This window comes from Pogona vitticeps, chromosome 4, assembly GCF_051106095.1.
Source record: "Pogona vitticeps strain Pit_001003342236 chromosome 4, PviZW2.1, whole genome shotgun sequence".
In the NCBI taxonomy this organism is placed as follows: Eukaryota; Metazoa; Chordata; class Lepidosauria; order Squamata; family Agamidae; genus Pogona; species Pogona vitticeps.
The window spans coordinates 55491818-55515700 of record NC_135786.1 but is presented as its reverse complement, the minus strand read 5'-3'; the positions used below and the strand labels follow the sequence as shown (position 1 = coordinate 55515700).

The following is a 23883-nucleotide window of genomic DNA, read 5'->3' as shown; positions in this document are numbered from 1 at the left end:
CCGCAAGCCCCAAAGGCGCTGGGGCTTTAAAAAACAAACCCAAAAATAAACAACAGAGCAAGCCCCGAAGGTGACCAACGGTTAGCAAATTTGAATTCCCCACCTGGAAGTCCCTGCAAGGGAATCATGCAAGACCCATCAGAAATGGGGGGAAAAACCCCAAAAGCAACCAAACCCCCTAAGATCCATCGGAAATGGGGAGGAAAAAACAACAAACAAACAACCCCCCAAGACCCATCGGAAATGAGAAAAAAAACCCAACAAACCCCCAATACCCATTGGAAATGGGGGAAAAAAACCAACAAACCCCCAAGACCCATCACAGCACAGAAACATAACCTCCCCAGCCCAAAAACACGCTGCAAAAACAGTTTTTTAAAAAGCAGAAAGCAGCACCTTACATTACCAGGCAGCCTCCTCTGATCACACACTCTTTAACTGCTGGGGCGAAAGAGCTACAAAGAAGCAGTGAACTCTAAAAATCAGCTAACAATGTGAATTGTTAAACATGACTTTTGTTGCTTACAACCGATGGCTGAACTGCTGCGTTCTGGTAATTAGCATTCTTTTAAACGTTATCTAAATACATTGGACTGCATCTCAGGCCAGCATCAATGATGTGTATCCTGAGTATATTTTGTCACAACTAATTATGAAGGATGCCACTGTTATGCATATTATCTGTGAAATAAAAATAATAAGTGCCCATTGTTAGAGAGAATTGCTCCCTATGGGATGTGAAGCTAACTGTGCCGAAGTAATATAGAGGCTGGAGGTTGTCTATTTTTTCTAATACCTACTGTTTTTCATAACCAGCAATTCTAACTCAAACAAAGTGGGTTTTCCCGTAACTTCTAGGTACGGCTTGTTCAGAAGAAAGATACGGGACATGTGTATGCAATGAAAATTCTACGCAAAGCAGACATGCTTGAAAAGGAGCAGGTAACTATAGATTATAAATGGTGGCCCTAGTAGATTCTCATTTTTTATTTTTGCCTAATGTGGAATTTGTATTTTGTGCTGGATTTGCAATATAGAATCTAGAATAACCCTGTTTATGGGATGAATTGAAATTCCTGGGAGATAAGATATAAAGTTGTTGGTGCTCATTTATTTATCATCATTGAGTGAATAATTTCAGTTTGGATTTTAACATATGCTTGCTGTTGGGAAATTTTTGAATCTTCATCCTGCTTTGCATCTTAGTCTAAATACATTGGTGCCTCGCAGAACGGGCGCCTCGTAGAGTGATGAATTTGCTCTACGAGGCCTTTTTTGTGATCGCAAATGCGATCGCAAAACGGTGCCCGTATAGGCAGGAAATCGCAGAGCGAAGGTCGGTAAGCTGCTCGCTTACCGACCTTCGCTTTGCGACCCGACAATCAGCTGTTCCGCGGCTTCAAAATGGCCGCCGGAACAGCCGAAAGGGGCCGGGGCGCAGCGTTTTCGCACCCTTGGTAAGCAAGGGGAGGGCGCGAAAACGCTGAGCGCAGCCATTTCGGGGCTTCCGGCAGCGTTTTCGCACCCTCCCCTTGCTTACCAAGGGCACGAAAACGCTGTGCCCTGGCCCCTTTCGGCTGTTCCTGCGGCCATTTTGGACCCGCCGGACAGCTGATCGCAGCCATTTTCGCGCCCTCGTTCTGCGAGGAGAGGGCACAAAAAATGGCTGCTGGCATCGCTGTACGGTAAGTGGCTTTTTTACTTCCGTACAGCGATGTTTCACACAGCGAGGGTTAATCCGGAACGGATTAACCTCGCTGTGCGAGGCACCACTGTATAACATTTAATGTTTGTCGTGCAATAACTGTTCCATATACACTTACTTGGGAGTGAGAGTCTTGTTGAATGTAGCGGGATACATTTTAGTACCCCTGCTAAGGATTGTGTTGTAAGTCTTATGTTACAGCTCAGACATAAAAAAATGTTTTTCCAGTTCAAACTTCTGTGTTTATTCAAGTGAGTATGTGGAGCTGTGGAAGGCAAACTAGGTTCAGAATTTTCCCACGGATTATTGCATTTTTTTTATCACTGCAGCTTTTGAATCCTGTGAATGAATCTAGGTGTGTGTAAATAAAAGCTAGCCACTGAATTGCAGGACTGGCTATTCTTTGTTTCAAAGGTGATGTAAAGGTTATGCTGTATGGCAATTTTTAGAAACTACTTCCCTGTATAGGCATTCTTCCAGCTTATTGTTGAAACAACTCTCCTTACCCTTGTGGATGCAAGTGATATTTAGTTACTTTGAGATTTGTGTAATACTGTCCATTCAAAAAAAAAAAAACACACACACACAATAATAATGAAAAAGTAACCAACAAGATGTAACAACTAATTAAAAAATCAGTGACAGTGTCAATGAATATTCACAACTTAGTAATAAGCGGTAAAAATAGCAACTAAAAAAAGCCTTCACAAATGAAAGTCTTGTTGGAAAAGTGGACGAACAATAATAGAAAAGTGGCAGAGTAGGCTGTGATATAATTCCTGGACTGAGGGAGTTTTACATACCGTATATGCTGCCGTACTAGGCGACGGGCCGTATTAGACGACCCCCCAAAATGCGGCGCCGGGAAGAGGCTTGGGGGGGGTCAGCGGCAGGAGGAGGGGGAGGAGGAGGAAGAGGGAAAGTAGGAGGGGCGGACGCGCGAGCATGCGGCTTCCCTCCCTTCGCCTCCCTGCCTCCCTGCCTTCGTCCCTCCCCGGGGGCGTCAGGAGAAGGAGGAAGAGGGAGAGCGGAGGAGGAGGAGGAGGAGGGAAAGTGGGGGGGCGGACGACGAGTGCGTGGCTTCCCTCCCTTCGCCTCCCTGCCTCGCCGCCTGCCTTCCTCCCCGGCCAGCGCAGCCCCGCATCACTCTCGTGGCGGCGGCGGCGGCAGTTCCTTCCTGGTACCCGGCGTACAAGACTGGCCCCCCACTTGGAGGCATGTTTTGGGGGCCCCAAAACTCGTCTTGTACGCCGGCATATACGGTACTAGGTGCTACTACATAAAAATGCACAGGAGGGCTGCACTAATCTCAGAATGTGTAGACTTGTATGAAAAGAAGCAGTTGTTATTTGTCCTATTCTGCTGAAGGCTTTAAGGTAAAGAAGCAAGACCCTGAATTATACTTAATGGTAACCATGGTGGTGCGTAGGGACTGCATGCAAGTTGGTTGGCGCTTTTTAAACATTAAACAGTGGCAGTGTTGTTGCCCTTATGGAGCTTGCCAGCTCAGATCACTAGTCTTTAAAAATTAGTTGCTTTCTGAAGCCCAGAGGAGTCTGAATACTATTCGCAGATAAATACAAATGAATCTTTTGTTACAAAGTTGCTGTTATTTAAAAATGTGCCTATACATTTCTTTCCAGGTTGGTCATATTCGAGCAGAGCGTGATATCCTAGTAGAGGCAGACAGCTTGTGGGTTGTAAAAATGTTCTATAGCTTTCAGGATAAGGTAAACCTCTACCTAATCATGGAGTTTCTACCTGGAGGTAATTGTTTAAAAGTAACAGGCTACATCTTTTGTTCTGAAACTGACATTTAATACTATTTATCCATGTTGCAGGTTCACTCTATGAGCCCAGATTCTGAGCTGTACCTATACAAGATGCGTATTTATATCATACGAAACTCATTGCTTGGGCAGGGAGTGACATATAAGTTTGTTTTTGCCAAGGGCAGTGCATTTGTCAGGTAGTGTTTCAGAGAGGAGATGTAACTAAAGCATGACTATTTGGGCCAAAAGTCTTGCCAGCTCTACTGCTTAATAGCTACTTCTTCAGAACTATAACAAGACTTCTATTTTCCATTCTTCTTACGCAGTAGCTGTAGAAGTACGTTGAAGATGCTTATACAGAAATTTGGATAAAACTGTGTTTTTTCCACTGTAATTAGAAATGCAAATTCACCTGGTTAAAAAAAAATTTTATAGAATGTGTGAAATTAAAGATATGTTCAGACAAGTCATCCTGCTGTTGTAGTCTACTATAAGTATGGTGTGGTTGTATCTACTTAGTGGCAGTTGCAAAGGTTTTTTAAAAACTATTATTTTTTCAAGAACCAGTATTGATGGCATAAGAACATCATAAACTTATTTGTATAAACTAACCTTCCCCAGCCTTTCGTATTCCATATGTACTGGGCTGTGGAAGGACATATGGTGGCTTCCTGGATAGGAAGAATGGGGAGTTGTAACACATTTGGAAGGTGCCAGTTTGTGGATTGCCTATGTAAACTTATTAGGAAGTAGTTAACTGAGTTCTTATATTCTTATTTGTATTGTCTTTTTTCCTTGATTTTATTGGGTACCAAATGTGCTTTTAAAAGGTTCTGAATGTGGTGGTGGTGATGATTATATTGTGTTGTTAAAAAAACACCAGGCACAGTCAATCAAAACTATAAAAACATTGAATGGTATTATATAACAGATAGAAGTTTTAACCAAAAACGTAAGTATCTGTTAAATGTTCGTGCAGTATGCATGCTGTTCCTAATATTGTCATTTTTTGTAGTTCTGATGGTGTTATTTCTGAGATCTGCAACTGCTTATAATATTCTGTGAAATTTCTTGATATTATTCCCAAAGCCCCAATGACTACAAGGACCACTGAACTGTGTTTCATCCACAAGCGAGATGTTTCAATTGCCAGGTCTCTGTACTTTGTTAGTTTTTCCAATTCTTCAACTCTGGCATCCCTTGGAATTGTAATGTCAACGATCGAGACATTTCTTAACAGCAACAGCAACAACATTGTGCACACAAAAGTTAAAGAACTGACAGAAAGAGAATATATCAAAAGACTGTGGAAAATCTTAAAATCAAAACTAAATGGGGGAAATACAAAGCCATAAACACATGGGCCGTTCCAGTAATTAGATACCCAGCTGGAATAATAGATTTGACTCAAAACGAATTAGAAGAATTGGATCAAAAAACATGGAAACTAATGAACATGCATCACACACTACATCCATAAAGCGATGTGGACAGATTATATTTACCACAAAAAATCAGAGGCCATGGATTACTGCAAATACAGGAGGTAGTAGAGGCAGAAAAAAAGAAGCCTAATTATATCAGTAAAAGCAGAGAAAAATTACTGAAAGCAGTGAACATGGAGAATATTTTGAAAACAACAGAAACAAAGGCTCAATATAAGAAATAACAATTTGAAAATAAATTAAACAGCTGGAAAAATAAACTACTACATGGACAACACCTGAGAAATATTGATTGAAAGTATTATCATAATTTAATATGGGCATGACTAAAACTAGGGAGCCTTAAGAAACTGAAGGCTTGATTTTTGCTACATAAGAACAAGCACTCCAAACCAATGTGGTGAAAGCTTGTGGATGAAACACAGTTCAGTGGTCCTTGTAGTCATTGGGGCTTTGGGAATAATATCAAGGAATTAGTGCTAACAGCAAATGTCAACTCTCCCAAGAAAAAGATGAAACTGTGCCTCACCTCATCTTTGAATGTCCAAAGATTGCACAAACAGATTACAAGGTTAGAGATGATAGAGTAGCAAAGTTAATGCACTGGTCATTATGCAAAAAATATAACTTGCTGGCCTCCATAAACCTGTGAGAATATCAGGTAGAGAAGGTGTAATAAAATGAGGAAGTCAAGATCTTGTGGGATTTCTGGATCCAAATTGAGAGACACTTTGAACTTAACACATCAGACATAGTAGTAATAGAAGGAAGAAATATCCGGATCATTGACATTGGACTTCCAGGGGATGCCAAAGTTGAAAATAAAGAATAGGAAAAACTAACAAAGTACAGAGATCATGGCAATTGAAACATCTTGCCTCTGGAAGAAACATATTTCAGTGGTCCCTGTAATTATCGGGGCTTTGGGAACAATATCAAGAAATTTTACACAGTACAATAGGCAGTTGCAGATCTCAGAAATCACACCATCAGAGCTTTATAATTTTGACTGTGCCTGGTGTTTATAATAATAATAATAATAATAATAATAATAATAATAATAATAATAATAATAATAATAATAATAATAATAATAATAATAATAATAATAAAAAATATACTGTCAAGTCAATTCTGGCTTATGGTGACCCTTTTCAGGGTTTTTCAGGTAGACAGTACTCAGAAGTAGTTTATCAGTCCCTTCTTCTGGGGGCATCCTCGGACTGTGCAACTTACCTAAAGGTACACAGGCTGGCTGTACTCATAGGAGGCACAGTGGGGAATCAAACTCCCAACCTGTAGCTCCACAGCTGGATAGCTAAACCACTTAGCTATCCAGCCAGCTTCTGAACAGAACACACCATGTATTTTTGAATTTAGTCTTAGCTAAAAACTACAGAAAGGAGCTAAATGCAACTTACTGTTTCTGTACATACAGGTGATATGATGACTTTATTAATGAAAAAGGATACTCTGACAGAAGAAGAGACCCAGTTTTATATAGCAGAAACTGTGTTAGCTATAGATTCAATCCATCAACTGGGTTTTATTCACCGTGATATCAAGCCAGATAATCTTCTTTTGGACAGTAAGGTATGCACTTTATGGTATTCTCTGTCTGAGATGAAGTAGGTTGTTTTGTGTCATAGCAGTGTTGTATTTAGTTTGGAAAGTCGTAAAGCAGTAGTTCCCAAACTTTTTTGATTCACAGCTCCCTTTGCTTACTGCCCACTGGCTGTGGCTCCCCAGTACAGTAGGACTGCTGTATCCAGAGGATCAGTACCTGCAATTTCACTTTTCCACTGCTTGGGAAAAAATTAAATAAGATGATGATGATGATGATAATAATAAGAATAAGAATAACCTTCCCAGGGTTGCCAGGACTGGCCACTAGATGCAACCGGAGGCTATGCTATATACAGGTGACTTAAAGCAGTGGTCCCCAACCTTTTTGGAACCATGGACCAGTGGGGGAGCGCCATGCACAGGGGGCAGGAGCTCACGCACACTTGCAGGTGGGCGTCTCACACTCACGGGTGAGTGTGTTGCACTCACGAGGGGGCAGAGATCTGTCTCTGTGGCCCAGTGCTAGGAAGCCCACGGACTGGCACCGGGCCACGGACCGGGAGCTGGGGACACCTGACTTAAAGGAAACGCCGTTGTGGCCTGACTTCTTGCAGAGAAGCAGCTTCTGGAAAAATGGAGAAGCTGCGTTTTTTTGGGGGGATGGGTAGGGGCAGACATGAAAGGCTCCCTTGCAAACAGGAGGGCAGGAAACCCAGTCCTGGGTCAGGATTTCCTCTCTCCACCACGCACAGACACCAGAAAAACTGCAAGTACAATAAGTGCTGTACGATACTTTGGGTGAGAGGGGAGAAGGGAGGGCTACAACAGAGCCCCTGGATAGATTTCCCAGCGTCCCATGGCACCACAGTGCACAGTTTGGGAAACACTGTCTTAATGGCTTGAAATACAAGAGCATTTCTTAAATAGCTGGATGAAGTGAATCTATAATTATCTAAAATTGTTCTGATCCATAAAACTTGCTACTTTAAAATACTGTTTCATAACAATATGTCAGAAGTAATGGATGAGCAGAGAAGAGCAGTAGCTTTTCCTTTCCCATCCTCAGAACAAGAATGTCCAGATTTCCAGACTAGGTTGATATTCCGGGCATTTTTAAATATATACACCAAAGTTTCAGGCGTTGAAAAATTCAATGACAATTCAGTTACATTTGTTTTGAATTAAATGTATTATTCTGATGCCTACTAAACATTAAATAAATAACTACATTCAGGGTTTTCTCATCTGTAGCACTCTGGTTGTGGAATGCCCAGCCCATTATTAATTGTACCCCTCCCTGAGATCTTCTGGTATAAAATGGATTTTGTATGTGTGTTGTGGTTGTCAAGTCAGAAGCAATTTACAAGGAATCCAATAGGGCGTTCAAGTTAAGTGAGATATTTAAGGAGTGGTTTTACCAGTTTCGCTTTCCCAGTGAATTTCCATGGCTGAATGGGGATTTGAACCCTGTTCTCTAGAGTCATAGTCCGTCCCTTTATTCACCACATCACACTATGAATCCATAAAATCGGTTAGAAATGCATAAACTTGATGTCACATGTAGGGTATGGATTTATTTAGATATTTCTGTAAAATTGATTAAGAATACCTAAATAAATTCATATCCTCCATGTGATGTCAAGTTTTCTTCTCATTGGTATAGTATAACACTCTTTTGATGTTTGTTCCTACATTATGTGCCTCATAACTGACTTTATGTGCCTCATAACTGACAGCTAAGAGTTTATTTTTTCAGTTTCTCAATTTTTGCATTCATGATTCTCTGCAGAAAACCAGTATTTGATTACTTCTCTCAGAATTCTCTAAAAACTCCCCAGGAAGAATTCTGAGAATTCCAGCCCACAGAAAACACAGACAGATGCAGTTCCAGCCCACACCAGCTCAGACTTGATTTGATCTAGGATTCCCTTGTTTGTCTTTCAGGCAGTCAAGGGTATCCGTAAAGCTTTCACTCGCCTGGACCTAAGCCTACCTAAAACCTTTCTTCCTGACTCAGGTGTTGCATCCATTTCAAAAAGGAAACTGCTCCAGTGCTTCCTGGGAGGCCTAGGTCTTTGTCGGAAGTGTAGTCTCACTGCCATTAGGTTCTATAGAAAACTTCTATAGAATTTTGCTCCCCACAAAATCCCAGAAAGCACCAGAGTGGTTTCCTTTTTGAGCAGGAAGCAAGACCTTGGGTACAGTCTCGGTCCAAGTAAGTGAAATGTAGGTGTGTGTCTCTCAGAATTCTGTGTGGGGAGTTCTTGGATAATTCTGGGAGTTCGCAAGTTAAAAAAAAAATCAGTGACACACTCTTGATACACAGTTTCCCTTTAGATCATCATATAAATATGCAGCTCTTTAGTGATGCTGTCATAAGGATTAATATCAAATGTTATGCTTTTTCTCCTACTATGAATGTAGGTTATACCCATGTAATCTGAGCATGCTTTTGTGTCCTATTTCCTATTTGGTTTTTTTGGTTTTGGTTTTTTTTCTGTGATGTTTAGGGCCATGTGAAGCTCTCAGATTTTGGTCTCTGCACTGGATTAAAGAAAGCACACAGAACAGAATTCTATAGAAATTTGAGCCACAATCTTCCAAGTGACTTCAGTAAGTAGTGTTATATCAGTATATAACATGTTTTGGGCAATTTGTTGTCTTCACAAAACATGATAAACTCCTCACTTCTATTAATTCCCAAATATTTATGTACAGTGGAGTAATCCTTTTCTCCTTTATTGTTTCTTTACTCTAATTGTTTTATAATTTGTTGTTTTATTTTATTGTATTTTATCTTTGTTGTTGGCCGCCTAGAGTAGTCCACCGTGACTAGATAGGCGGGATATAAATTAAATAAAATAAAATAAATAATAAAATAATCCCTTCAGAAGATCATCTGTTCTCTCTCCAGTCCACTGTTGAGCCTTCCTAGAAGAATATCTGGAAGTTGAGTCATGGCAACTGGACTTCTTTCTTATTAGGTTGAAACATTTCACTATCCAAATAGCTTCTTCAGTCTGAAGAGAGTTGGTAGGAGATCCCTGATATATCCTCTCCTGCCAACTCTCCTCAGACTGAAGAAGCTGCTTGGATGAGTAGCGAAACATTTCAACCTAATAAGAAAGTTGCCGTGACTCAGCTTCCAGATAACCTTACCTGGATGACTGAGAATCTTCACAAATATGTTTCTGAAAGAATGTGTGATAAGACAAACTTGTTCTTTCCTCCTCTGAGACTTGAACATGTATTGTTTATTTTCTTTATTTATTCAAAGCAGTTTAATTGAATTGTTTAGCTAAATGACTTATATAAGATTGGTAGCAATCAAGACGGTCCTGGCCCTGTAATTTTATAACTGAAAAGATGTGACACAAATGAAAAAAGGAATAGAAAAGGAAGATGATGATGATAATCATCATCTTCATCTTGGAAATATAGTTTATCAAATCCAGCTTCTATCAAGAAAGCATAATGGAGATTTGAGCTCCCAACTTCTGGCTCTGCTACCAGATACCTAAACCATTAAAACAAGCAAATAGAGACATCAGTTTTGAACACTGCAGATTTCTTGTGCTGAGCCTGAAAAATATAGTTGAGGAACAGAGGATCCTGTTAGAGCTGGTGTCTCTGCAGAGGTGACCCTGTTTCCTTTGTCTTCCTGTGGCATCAATTGGCATTTTAGTATTTCCAATTAACTTGGATAATCAGGATTGAGAACCAGTTTTGTTAAGATGCTTGCTTTGATTGAAAATACTTGCTTACTATATACCATGTTTCTCCGAAAATAAGACAGGGTCTTATATTAATTTTTGCTCCAAAAAGCGCATTAGGGTCTATTTTCAGGGGATGTTTTATTTTGCAGTCATGTCATCTTTTTCTGGTTGCTGCACAATGCGGCACAATGACGGAGGGTGGAGTTTCACTTATCTGGGACTTATTTTTGGGGTAGGGCTTATATTACAAGCATCCTGAAAAATCATACTAGAGCTTATTTTCAGGGTAGGTCTTATTTTCAGGGAAACAGTATCATTACCTGTGAGATGGTGTCTTAAAAAAAAGAGACTAGTTCTTTTAAATTTGCCTTCTCTTTCTGCTTCCACTTGTATTTTTGTCTCTTTCATTATTCATACAATGCAAATAGGAAAGGAATGTTTTGCTCTTGTTTGTAGTAATCCCTGATTACCTTTTTTTCAAAATTGCTTGACTTACGGTGGAAGAGATAAGTTCTGAATAATAGGTTCTGAGGCTCCCTTGGGTTCTGTGGGACATGAGGGGAGTCTTTTATTTCTAAAAATTGCTGCCACAGCTGATGATAACAGAAGCATTATGCAGTGTAAAGTTGCTCAACAAGATTTCAGCCATTGGTTTGCAGTTAAAACAGAGCTTTTCTGAGATCTTTAGTCATGTAGTAAAAAGGTACTGCCGAATTATATCTGTAGATAAGACACTCCTGCTTATAAGGATATTAAGACAGATTGTTTGTTGAAGTCTAAAGCTACAGTCCTATGCACACTTATTTACACAGATGTTCTCCTGAGTGAAGAGGAATTTCTGGCTAAAAGTATGCAGAATGTACAGAAGGCAGGGGGCATACTGTGCAAAATATTGTTTCTCAGTGAGATGGAATGCCAGTGTTTGTGCTATTAGTGGAGTCATTCATAATTTTGTTAAATACAGTATGACCCATACATGCTCTATGAATGATCTTGGTCATTATAGGGAATAGAAACTTGTACAGTGGTGCCTCGCATAGCGAGGTTAATCCATTCCGGATTAACCTTCGCTGTGCGAAAACATCGCTGTACGGATCAAAGAAAGCCATTGGAACACATTAAACATCGTTTAATGCGTTCCAAATTGGCAGAAAACTCACCGTACAGTGATGTTTTCTGGGTCTGGCAGCCATTTTCGCGCCCTCAGTAAGCAAGGGGAGGGCGCGAAAATGCTGTGCGCGGCCATTTCTGCCGCAGCGAGACCGCGGATCAGCTGTTCGGCGGGTCAAAAATGGCCACCAGAACACCCGAAATGGCCGCGCACAGAGTTTTCGCGCCCTCCCCTCGCTTACCAAGGGCGCGAAAACGCTGCCCGCGGCCATTTCGGGTGTTCCGGCGGCCATTTTTGACCCGCTGAACAGCTGATCCGCGGGTCGCAAAACGAAGGTCGGTAAGCGAAACGCTTACCGACCTTCGCTATGCGAATTTCGCCCATTGGGGCCGAGCGATGCCTTCGCATTAGCGATCCCGGAAGAGGGATCGCTATGCGAATTCATCGCTGTACGGGGTGCTCGTTAAGCGAGGCACCACTGTATATGTATTCCCAGTAATGAATTAGTAGGTGGGCAGAAAGTCCACGATAATAAATACAATAAAAGAGAGAGGAGTATCTAGATACGTAGGAGCTTGATAGGTTCTTTTTGAGACGTAGCCGTAGGGGCAATTGATTTGTATTCCATTGCATTTCTTGGGTTCCTGATTCAGATGCCTTGCACCAGGTATTCTTGGTATATTCCGTTTGCTTTGAGTAAAACTGAATTTAACTATTTTATTTTACTTCTTCAGTCAGTTATTCTAGCCATACAGAATATTGCAAAATGTAGACTGCAAGGGCAATAGTACTAGTCAGAAATATTATTTTTGCCCAAAATTGCAGACAATCAAATGCCTACAGAAAACTGATTGCTACAAGAAAGAAAAACAAAGAAGGAAAAAGAAAGGAAAAGAGGGGAAAAGCAAATTTAAATATGGAGCGGTTTATGAAATGTATGCATTTTATCCTGGACGCACGCCAATCTTTTAAAAAAAGTATTGTCCTTCTCTTTCTTTCTGGTTATGGGGTGGCTGGGGACAGAGAGGACAATGGAGGCCGTAGGAAATAACCAGTTTTCAATTCACTGGTTTGAAAAATGTTGAATTACTTCAAGACAACAGTAAAACAAAGTAACTGAAAATGAAAGAAATCTGCAATATCTGTGCTTTGAATTTATTTTCAGCTTTTCAGAATATGAACTCTAAAAGGAAAGCAGAAACTTGGAAACGAAACAGACGTCAGCTGGTAAGTACTGATATACCAAAGAATTATCGTACATGTTTCTATTGACAGCATGTTTGCCCTTCTATTCAGCCAGAAAGCTTCTCAGTTCAGCTTATATGGGATAGATAGATAAAAAGCAATTCCTGCTTATAGACTCTTGAGATAAAGGTAGAATACAAAAGGTGATGGAAGAGGATAGGAAAACACACACGGGTACTTAGCCTGAATGTAGGGATGATAGAAAGTTCTAGAGTCCTGTCTTTTACTTGACTGCAGCCTTGTAGCAGAGTTCGTGTACTGTTTATACTTTAAATACTAGCTAACTTGACTCTGAAAGAACAGTAACAACAGCAATTGCAGGTGTCTGTTCTTTCCTCTGCTGTTAGGAAAATTCAAATGAATGCTCTGCAGTTAAAAAAGCATGTGAGAGGGACACAGGGCCATGTGAAGCAACCCTACACCCATTGCTAGCAATCTCTGTGGCCATGTGCCTGCCTGCATGACATCAAGTAACTTTACATGTGTACACCTCTTCTGTGGAAAGGGATCCTGGTCCATTCAGGCCCTCTTTTGCATGAAAGGGCACTGTGCCATCAAGAGGCTGGACAAATATGTGGAAAGTGAGCCTACTGTGTGCCTTGATGCATAGAGCAAACACAGAAGAGTCCCTTGTGTTGTTTTATGTACTTCTTCGTTGTGCATGTTGCAGGGAGGGTGTAGGTGAGTAGCCATTGTAGTATTGTGTGGGGAAATGCTAGTGCTGATACTATTTGAGTACCATAACTCAACTTTACACTTCATTTCTCATCTATTTTTAAAATAAGTGTATCACCAGGCACTTGTATAATTGCAGAAAATAATTTTATTCTTAACTTTTCTTAACATTTAATTTTAGGCTCTCTTTTAAAAGTATTGTAGCTAGCATGCTGTACAGTTTTGCTTCAGATAGCTGCTGTCTGATTATGTTAGGAAGCAGTGATGGGGAAAATAGTGTAAATAAAACATGAGTTCATTCTTGCATTCTGTCACTCTTAATTGTTAGAGCTATGACATTTCTACAAGTGTTGAAGACATGGAGACTTATTTTCAGGGAGTAGTTGAAAATCTGAGAACCAAAACATGATAATTAAGAATGAGAGCAGACAAAAGAAAATATTTCTTTACCCAGTGTGTTGTTAGTTTGTGGAACTCCTTGCCACAGGATGTGGTGATCGAATCTGGCCTAGATGCCTTTAAAAGGGTATTGGACAGATTTCTGGAGGAAAAGTCACAGCCATGATGGGGATGCATAATCTCCAGGCTTAAAAGGATATTACCTGAAAATGCCAGATGCAGGGGAGGGGTATCAGGAGACAGGTATCTAGTTGTCTCGTGTGCTCCCAGAGGCATCTGATGGGGCCACTGTGAGATACAGGAAGCTGGAATAGATGGGCCCTTGGCTTGATCCAACAGGGCTCTTCTTATGTACTTAATGTGAAATGTGTTCTGTAATTTGGTGCATAAAATTGCACTAGATAGCATTTTTTTTCTTTAAACTTTTCTCCATCCATCTAGTTGTCAGGCCACTACTCTGGGCACCTTACAATAACATAACGTAAATATGTAATAAAGCTACAGTAATAAACTAATAAAACATCACACAAAACCAAATCTTTAGAAACAAAATAAGATGGTGGCAAAATAGTGACAGTTATTCCAAAATTTACGGAGTATAGGTGATCTGAAACCAAGTTAGACTGAGGTAAAGCTCTGAAAGGCCTGCATGGACAACCACATTTTGAGTTGTTATCTGAAGCTAAGGAGGGAAGAGATTTTTCTGTATTGTCGGGTTGTTTGTTCACAGATAAAATATTTTGTAAAAAATGGCACATTATTCGATTTCAGGCCTTCTCTACTGTGGGAACTCCAGATTATATTGCTCCAGAGGTCTTCATGCAGACAGGCTACAACAAACTTTGTGACTGGTGGTCACTTGGGGTCATCATGTATGAAATGCTGATTGGTAGGGAATAATATTTTAATTTTTTTAATTTTCAAACTTAATAAGCTTATGGTTTTTTCCTCTTTCTGTGTCTTCTTGAACCTGTGTGTATGTGTGTTCTGTGCCGTCAGATTGGAACTGACTTACAGCAACCCTAATAGGGCTCTCAGAAAGTGGTTTTACCAGTTCCACTCCTCTAGTGAGTTTCCATGGCCAAGCAGCAATTCGAACCCTGTTCTCTAGACTCCTAGTGCATCATTCTATCTGCTACATCTCATTGGGAATGTGCAGTGGTAGTCTTGAACCTAGATCATAGTTTAAGACAATGAGAGTTGGAAGCTAGATATAACTTTCATTAGTCACTGTTCATGACCTCTGTAACTTATTTCTCAGGTTACCCACCTTTCTGTTCAGAGACTCCTCAAGAAACATACAAGAAAGTGATGAATTGGAAAGAGACCCTTATATTCCCTCCTGAAGTTCCAATCTCTGAGAGAGCCAAAGATCTTATTCTAAGGTACAAGTTCAGTAATTATGTCTATCAGTACTGTACGTCTTAGAGCATGGGGTAATTGACATCTCTTTGTGTTTTCATAATGCAGGCTTCAAAACCTTTTAGCATTCCATCTGCAATAGTTGAGTCTGTCATTATCATAAAATCATAGAATAGTGAAGTTGGAAGGGGCCTATAAGGCCATCAAGTCCAACCCCCTGTTCGATGCAGGAATACAAATCAAAGCAAATCTGCAAATGATTGTCTAAGTTTCTCTTGAATGCATGCAGTGCATTATATGAACTTTTAAAATATTTTATGACTTCTATATTTTAACAAGTGACCAAATAGCACACTGTCATTTGGAATGAATGCTCATGTTACCTTTAAATGGTATAACAAAGCAACCTATAGTTGTTTCTGTTCTTTTCCTATATATTTAATTTGAGCCCATGGTCTACTCTAACTCTTCAGTCAACCAGACCACCATTGCCATTTTATATACAAATTCACAGAGGATAAGACTACTAAATGGCTGCTAGTAACAATGGCCATATATTATATCTATTATTTATATTTGGCAGAACGCCTCTCTCCTACCAAATAGCTACCTGTCCCACACAATCGTTGCAGTCCTTGTTGTTAAAAATAGCAATACCCAAGGAGGCCAAAAACATCAACTCTAGGAACCGAGCTTTCACAGTCGTAATCCCTTCCCTCTGGAACAACCTTCGTACAGAGGTTTGCTAGGCACCATCCCTCTCAGTTTTTAAGATGCTAATTAATAAACTGCCTTCTGCTAGTGTGAATATTGTCTTGAGATGTTCAAATTAAAACCTATGTGTGTATTTTTATTTAAAGGTAGTTTTAGCTAACAACAGAGTTTATTTTATTTTATTGTATTTATTGCATTTATTTTATAGTGTATGAAATCATCTCTAGCATCAGAAGCAATACACCTCTTTATGTCAACAGACATGGTGCTGTTGAACTTACCTTTTGTTTATGGCTTCTGATTAGCTGTTGTGAGAATGGAGTGCTAGATAGGCCTTTGGTCTAATCCAGGAGGGCTGAGTTCTTACAGTGGGCTCCAGACATGTTGGAGGCCCTGGAATTTCACTTGTTCTTCCTCCTGCTTCATGACCAGCTGCATGAATTGAGATCTTTCCCTCAATGTTTTCAGTGTTTTGCTGAGGGCTAAGCAGAGGAAAGCCATTCTTCCTTCCATTAAGCTTTGCATAGCATCGATACAGTCTCAAGCAAATGGAAACTTGTTGGAGACAATTGGGTGGGGGTTACTTTATGTTGTACTTCCTGGAAGTGCATGGAAAAAACAGCATTATTTGACATGCCTGGAAGTCTGGTACAAAGATTCTAGGTTTGTTCCATTACTTTTCTGTAAGATGTGGAGGAGTTAGAGGACATATGATCTTTCATGCTGCAAACATCTGATAGATAATAGAGGTAACAATTTCTATGGTCTTTCAGTCTTCTGAGGTACTATGAGATCCTATCCCTAATTCTGGTTCAGCTGGAATTTCGTTGAATATAATATGTGACACAACAGCTGGACGATATATCCAGTAACAACATCAGCACTGATGGCTGGATTTTTTTTTAGAGCACTGGAGGCTTGCTGTAGGAACAGTTCCACTTCTTTTGAATTGTAGACTGCCAGGAGTTCCTTTCCCCACTGAGTAATTTACTGTATTACGTTCCTATGTTTGAACCCTTTGTGCTCACTTTCTTTCTCAACAGATTTTGCTGTGAATGGGAACACCGAATTGGTGCTTCAGGTGTTGAAGAGATTAAAACAAACCCCTTTTTTGAAGGAGTTGATTGGGAGCATATCAGGTACAACATCCTTTTCTTCTCTGGTAGTATTATTTTATTTCCATTCCAACAGTTTAGTACATGAGAAAGAAGATCAGACAGTGAGGGTTTGTGAAATTGGAGGATCAGAAACAGACATAACCTTGATTTGAGATTGAATTTATGATTTCTTTCCCTTTAAGTCCAATCAAGACTGATTTATTTATTTTTCACCCAGGGAGAGACCAGCTGCAATATCCATAGAAATAAAAAGTATTGATGACACATCCAACTTTGATGAATTTCCAGAATCTGATATTCTTAAACCAGCAGGTAAATGTTTCCTTTTTTTAGTCTTTAAAAAAAATCTGATTTTGGTATAGAACCTGTTAAGGAGTGACATCTTGGATTTCACATTTCAATAATTCTCCCTCTACTTCAGAGCTACAAGTCAAAAATCTAAAATAGTTCAGTATGCTTTCAAATTAATATACGTTGATGGATTGGATTCAGAGAACAGCATGGTGGCTGTGAGCTGCTGGAAACTGATTTCCTGTTTGTGAGAACTGCCATCATCTGAGTTTTGAGGACCATCTTCTGCCTCCCCTTCTCCCACACCATGGTCTAGTCAATCCATCATGGTTCCCTTAACATTGATGGGACCATTTTTGCATGGTGAAGGTGTGACGCTTGGGGAGATGGGAGTAGATTCCTAAGCTTCTAGTAAGTGTACCTTTCTCTGGATCCCACCCAGTAAATGTGAGCGAAATCAACTTAGTTTAATTGTAGCCACAGTGCATCATGCTCAGATGTCAAACTTTTTTTCTTCTTTTGACTTGGTGAAACAATTTCCCTTTTGTTGATTGCCAATTTTTCAGTGTGTGTTTAGATAAGATAGTGCAAGTTGAAACAGTTTTGGAAGTGACACAGGATTTGCTTTGGGGTAAAATAAACCCTCTACAATGTAGTTAAAGATGTTTTTACAATGTTTTTATGAGGAAGCTACTGGAGAAGCAAATCTCAACTGCATGTTTATATGCTATTCATGGTCTGTAATGTCATAGAGATAACATCAGTTCTCCTGTGTCAGTCTGTGCACATCGTAACAATGCATGTTGGAGCTACATAGGAGTATATAATTCAGGGGTATCCAACCTTTCACCTTCCCTGGGCCACATTAGAAGATGAAAAATTGGTTTGGGCCGCACATAAAATAAAATAACAGTAATGATACCTGATCATCAAAAAAAACCCATAGAAAACATAGTTAACATATTAAACTTTCTTGCTACTGTTCAGAGTGTTTATATTGCCAGGTTCGGCTTTGTGCTGTATTTATCGCAAACCACCCAGGGTAGGAGGGCTTCAACACGCATTGGGAGCGCAGTAAATAAATAATTAAAGAAACTTATTTATTTCTGGGATGGAAAAAAGAACTGGGGAGGGACGACAATGCCCAGAAACACGCACACACGCACACAGACCCCTGCAGCAGCTGCTGGGGAACTTGGGAGTTGTAATCCCACTGCATCAACTTTCTCAGCCTCTGCTTCAGGATCACACCAACAGCAACTCAACCAAACCAAGGATGATGCTCTTGGTAAGGGGGGGAGGTTTCCTCAACCTTTGGGGGGGTGCTCTCCAACGCCTCCTTCCTCACCAAAGGGTCCCCCTCCCACCAAATGGTGCTTTTTCGAGAGCCTCCCTCCTGGGTCGAGGCCACGGTTTCCCAATGGGCGCGCATCCCCAAACCAACCCATCCTCTCCCAGTTGGTTTGGGGGGGTACCTCCTTCTAAGAGCCTCTCTCAGCTCCCTGTTTTCCCACTCCGCCCCACCCGCTTCTTGCTTCCTTCCCCCCGAAGTGGTTTTCCACCTCCAAAAAGGCATCCTTTCCCACCATAAAGCCGGGGGGAGGCGGCCGTGCACCCCTTCCCCCAAGAGGGATCTCCGGGTGCACCCTGGCAAGCCCAGCCCGGCCGGCCTTCGCACGGAACATCCATCCCGCCTCTGCCCCCGCACATCCAACACACTTACACACACACTCGGAAAAGCGGCCCCAAACTTTGTGAGGATGTTTTCCCCCCCCTCCAGGCAACCCCCCTCGTCCCCAAACCACAAGCTCGCTGCGATCGCCTGGCGCCGACGGGAGCTCCACGTGTCGGGCAGATTCCCACGTGCGGTGGGAGGGAAGCGAGTCAGGGCCGGGGGTGGGGGGCAGACTCGCCTCCAAGACCCGAACAACTACTGTACTTGGATCGCACCGGTTGACAAGATCAAAACAGAGAGAGAGAGTAGGTAGAGGGAAAAGGTGTTCCTCCACTTACCTGGTGGTGCCCTGCGCGCACGGGCTCCGTGGGCCAGCGGATGGCGGGGCGCAGAAGTAGCACGCACACCTGGAACCTCACGGGGCACCTGGAGAGCGGCAGCCGCTCAGCCGTCACGGGATTTAAAGCCCGGCTGGAGTTTCTTTTCCTTGGCCTTGGTGGCGGCCCAGCCTATGGCGGTGTGCCTCAGAAATTACAACAGGCCTTGCGCTCCGGCCCCCTGGGGTGGGGAGGGGCGGAGTGGATCTGCCAGGGAGGCCCTGGCTTGGAAATGGTTGCTGGCTGCCTCCCCTTGCCGGGAACTGCAACTCCCAGCATTTTAAAAAATAAAAAATTGCACTGGGCTGCATTATGAGCCAACCTGGGCCGCCCGCGGGCCGCGGGTTGGACTAGCCTGATATAATTGGACTTAGGGTTTTTTTCTATTTTACCTGGCAGTTCTTGAATAGTGTCAGCAAAAAATTATATGTTGATCCTTCATCTGATTTTTTTATATGTTGTTTTTTAACAGTCACCACAAGTAACCATCCAGAGTCAGACTACAAGAATAAAGATTGGGTCTTTATCAATTACACCTACAAACGTTTTGAAGGCCTGACAGCGCGAGGGGCAATACCATCCTATATGAAAGCAGGAAAATAGTGACTCATGCTGGACCTATTTCTGGGCTGTCGTTCTTGTTTAGTGACTCAGTTTTTTCCTACTGCTGTTTAAAAGCTTTACCTGAAGGCTGTGAAATCTTGAAAGTGATGCAGGATAATATTTTATACACTCTGTTTACATTACAATGGATTCATCTATAGAAGATTTACATAAGCTCTGCTTGTCTGCATTTATGGATTTTATTATGGATTCTGGCTTCAGTTGAAACTCTTAAGACTGTTACTTCATCAAAAGGAGGAGAGAGCTACTTTTTTTTGTACTAATTTCACAATGCATAGCATACGTTTGTTTTCCCTCTGTGTTCTGCCTTAAAGGTGTTGTGTAAAATTACAACACTGCTCTAAGGGCTACAACTTAGTATAGGAAACAGCAATAACTTGTATGGTCCAATTCTCAGTAACTTATCTAAAAGAGGGAACCACCTGTATTGCCTTAATGGTCACTCTAGTATTCTATACTTTGTTCAAAAGCATTTTGCGTAGCATATTTTCAATCCAGCAATAGCTTCAAAAGCTGCTGCACTTTATTGTTGGTACTGGAATAGTGGACATAATGTATTAAGATTTTTTTCTTTCTTAATTTTGGATTTGTGGAACATTATTCTTTCTATAAGCATTGTCAGAACATGGGTGTGTATGTGTGATCTCTTGAAAAAAAATCATTTTTATGTAGTATTTATGTTACCAGATAAAGCAGATCACCAGTAATAACAGTAGTAGCACATCATAAATAATGCTGTAAGGAGGCTTGTCCTTGTTGATTCTTTAGTAACTAAAGGGAAGGATTCTCTCCTCATCCCCTCTCTTCTTTCCTCTCTTCATGTCTTTGGCTAATCAAAGCAAGTTGCTACAGTGAGAAATTGGTAGTAAGGTTTTAATTCATAACATTATTTATTTCAAAGCTTCATGCTTCTGAAACTTGGAAGCTTAAAGCTCTTTAGTGCCTTTGGAACATTTCAAGTAGAGAACTCCTAGCATAACAAACTTGATAGTCAAAACGTTTACACATTGTTCATTCCACAGATTGAACTTTGCTTTTGTCATTAGATATCATGGATACTATTATAGATTGTCCACATGAACCTCTGCCTTTTCAGTCTCTACATAATGTACCACACTATTATTTTGTATTACATATACCATTACAACAAGCAAGCATGACCTTTGAAAAAGACAGAATGATTTGTTCAGATTATAAGCTCAAAACGGGGCTACCTTCTGTGGGAAGAAATCTAATTCAATTGGATCAAAAACAAACAAAATCCAACTCACATTTTGTTTTTGAATGAAGATGAAAGGTACATTTGGTCCTTATTAGACGATTCAGTAAAAACACAAAGCTTTTTTAAAAAAAATGCCATGGCACTTTTCCATGTTGGTATGCTAGAGAGCAGCACAAAAGCAACTAAGGCTAAAAGCATCACAAGTGTTTAGATTAAAATTTAGGGACCAAGACTTGGCTGTTGCAATTTGGAAGGCACTTCTTAAACATCAATGTTATCTCTGCCTTTAGGAGATCTGATGGAGCCTGCGGTGATATGACAATGACAATGGATCAGCCATATTAAATATATACAGTACATGATATTCCATTGTAGTTCAGCTGTGTCATTATCTCACTGGCATGTGTGGGATTGATTCTCCAAGATATTAATAATTGTACAGCACTGAGTGCTTGTTTTTGTACTGAAGTGTCCCTAATACCTCCCCGCCCCGATAAATAGGTCTTGTATAGTAATCCAGTATGTTTTATATTTTTTTCTGTCTTGCTATTTCATGAATTCTTACTGTCTGCATTTCCACTCTTCTAAATCCTTAGATCATACCATTTAAGCAGTTTTTTTTAAATATAGAACTATACAGGAGCTTCACTGAGGGGAAACAGTTAAATATATTAAATATATTGTGTATAGCCTTTGTCTAAGAAATGTATTTAGAAAGAAGGGAGTAACTCTTATTCCTGATTTCATGAACTCTTTGTGCCTAGCTTTACTTTTTCTGGAGTCCTAATGACGTGTCTTACCTAGGTGGGGCTATAATTTTCTAGCTGTATAATTATGCGTTTAAAGTTAAATTTCTGGTGTTTGCTGGATATTGAAAATATGTAGCACATATTGCTGGTGCTTATAAAGCCTTAAAGATAAAACTCTAGAAGGCCTCATTGCCCCCTCATTGCCCAGAGAGCTGCACAGCCCATAACTTGCACAAAAGGGAAAAAACGTTTTTGTATGCCTCTTCTTGAATGTCCTTCTGCATTACATTTGTGTAGCAAAGCATCTCGGTGCCACATTATGACATTTTTGATGCAAGAATTATATATGTGGATAAGTTGAATTAGAATACAAGACATGATTGTCTTTTACCATTAAGAATTTCTGGGGGATCTACTTGATCTGAGAAAGAGCAGGTTGTACAAACAAGAGTCTAATATTGAGTTTTCAGCTTCTGCAGCAGCCAGAGTCTCACTTGCCAGATACCACCTTGTATGCATGATTGTAGTGAAGAGATGCTACTCACAAAGAGAACTATGTGTGAAAAGGCTTATGAAAACTAGATCTCTCTGTGTGGCAACTTAAAACATCAGTCTGATTGGTCTTCACATTTCACATACAAGTGTAGTAATTTAGATTTATTTGGCTTTTTTTTTAATATTAAAGCCATAAGTGTTTATCAAGCAGACTATTTTATAGATCTGATGTTGACATTCTGTTAACTACAGTTGGAGTAATTTACAAGTTATATTTTCTTTTTTCCATTTTCACCACAGTTAAACATTCAGGACATGAAGGTAAACTAAGGTTCCCATTTAAGTAGGATTTGAAACTTTTATTTAAATTAAGTTTAAACAAGAAGGCTAGTAAGCCTTAATTACCTTTAATGTCAGGACCATTGTTAATACTTGCCCACCATTCAGGCTAGTAGGAGAGCCTAATACGTACTATAATCTCTATTTTGCTCCCAGATTCTTGTGGCTAGCTCTGTCATTCTACACCAGCACACAGTAGATGAATGGGGAAAGGTCACTATTTTTACAGGATATCACACTTCATTCTTTTGAAAGCAGTTTCGGCTGTAATAGCCAGTTACATACTTAGTGATTATGAAAGTTTATATTTTGCTGTGAAGACAAATGGCTGAAGTATTAAGTAATGCTGATTCTCTTTGCTGTACCCCAAATGTTGCAATGTTAAGACTTTTTGCATGTAGGTATGTGGTAAGGGGGAGATAAACCTCCTGGCTGAGATTAATATAAGCAGTGCTGCCGGTGGTGTGACTCCTAGTAGAGTACTACACCTAGGTACTGATTAACCAATGTGCCTGGTTTATGTCTTATTCTGACAGATGAAAGCAGATTTTATATTAGCATTCAGTTGTTACTAATTGCAATACACAATTTGGTATACTTTGTCTTTAGGTTTTGTGTGAAGACAGACTTTTTATGGAACAATCTTTGCATTCTAAACTGTTCAAGATTTCTTTTGAATAAATGTAGTTTTCCTAATACTTTGGATGTTCTTTGAATTGAAAAAAAGTTATCTACAGATTACCATGAAGCAAACTTCAAGTAAATTTGCGTCAAGACATATTTGGTAAGTATATTGATTGCATGCACCAGAGTGATAAAGAACAAATTCACTTATTCCAGTTTCAGAATTTACATTTTTGGAAAAAGAAAGATAACTACAGCTAAACAGCACTTGGTGTTAGGCAAGAAATAAAAGTATTGGGTGATGATGTGGGGAAGACTGGCAGGTATGTGGGAATCCTTTAATTTTCACATTGCCACCAAAAAAATCCTTTTTGTTTTTTTAAAAAAGGAAGTTCATAACTCATCCATATTCATCCTCAACCTACTTTGCTGTAACATGACCTGTCCTTGGAGCTGATGTACACAGGGGGGTCGGGTGTGCCTCACAAGAAGATACGAGTGGATATGGGTTGATGGCACAAGTACAATATGCAGAGATAAGTATTTTGGGAAACTCAAATTTTCTGTGTCCTTAACAATACTGAAATGGTGCCTTCTTTACTTTATCCTGCCCCCACTGTCATCATGAGAAGAATAAATGCCAGAAATAGATTTACAAG

General features: G+C 40.3%; 1 protein-coding gene across 2 annotated transcripts in view; it reads left to right on the top strand.

Annotated features, from left to right (window-relative positions):
- The window catches only part of STK38 (serine/threonine kinase 38), a 31425-nt gene extending 8127 nt beyond the window's left edge, over positions 1 to 23298 (top strand). For both annotated transcript variants that reach the window (XM_020795553.3, XM_020795563.3), the window contains exons 5-14: positions 859 to 942; positions 3349 to 3472; positions 6361 to 6515; positions 8999 to 9101; positions 12481 to 12542; positions 14406 to 14523; positions 14896 to 15019; positions 16754 to 16849; positions 17046 to 17140; positions 19644 to 23298. In XM_020795553.3, coding sequence (XP_020651212.1) covers positions 859 to 942; positions 3349 to 3472; positions 6361 to 6515; positions 8999 to 9101; positions 12481 to 12542; positions 14406 to 14523; positions 14896 to 15019; positions 16754 to 16849; positions 17046 to 17140; positions 19644 to 19774 — 1092 coding nt within the window. In that variant the 3' untranslated portion in view covers positions 19775 to 23298. The remainder of the gene's footprint in view (positions 1 to 858; positions 943 to 3348; positions 3473 to 6360; positions 6516 to 8998; positions 9102 to 12480; positions 12543 to 14405; positions 14524 to 14895; positions 15020 to 16753; positions 16850 to 17045; positions 17141 to 19643) is intronic.
- The last annotated feature ends 585 nt before the right edge of the window (positions 23299 to 23883 follow it).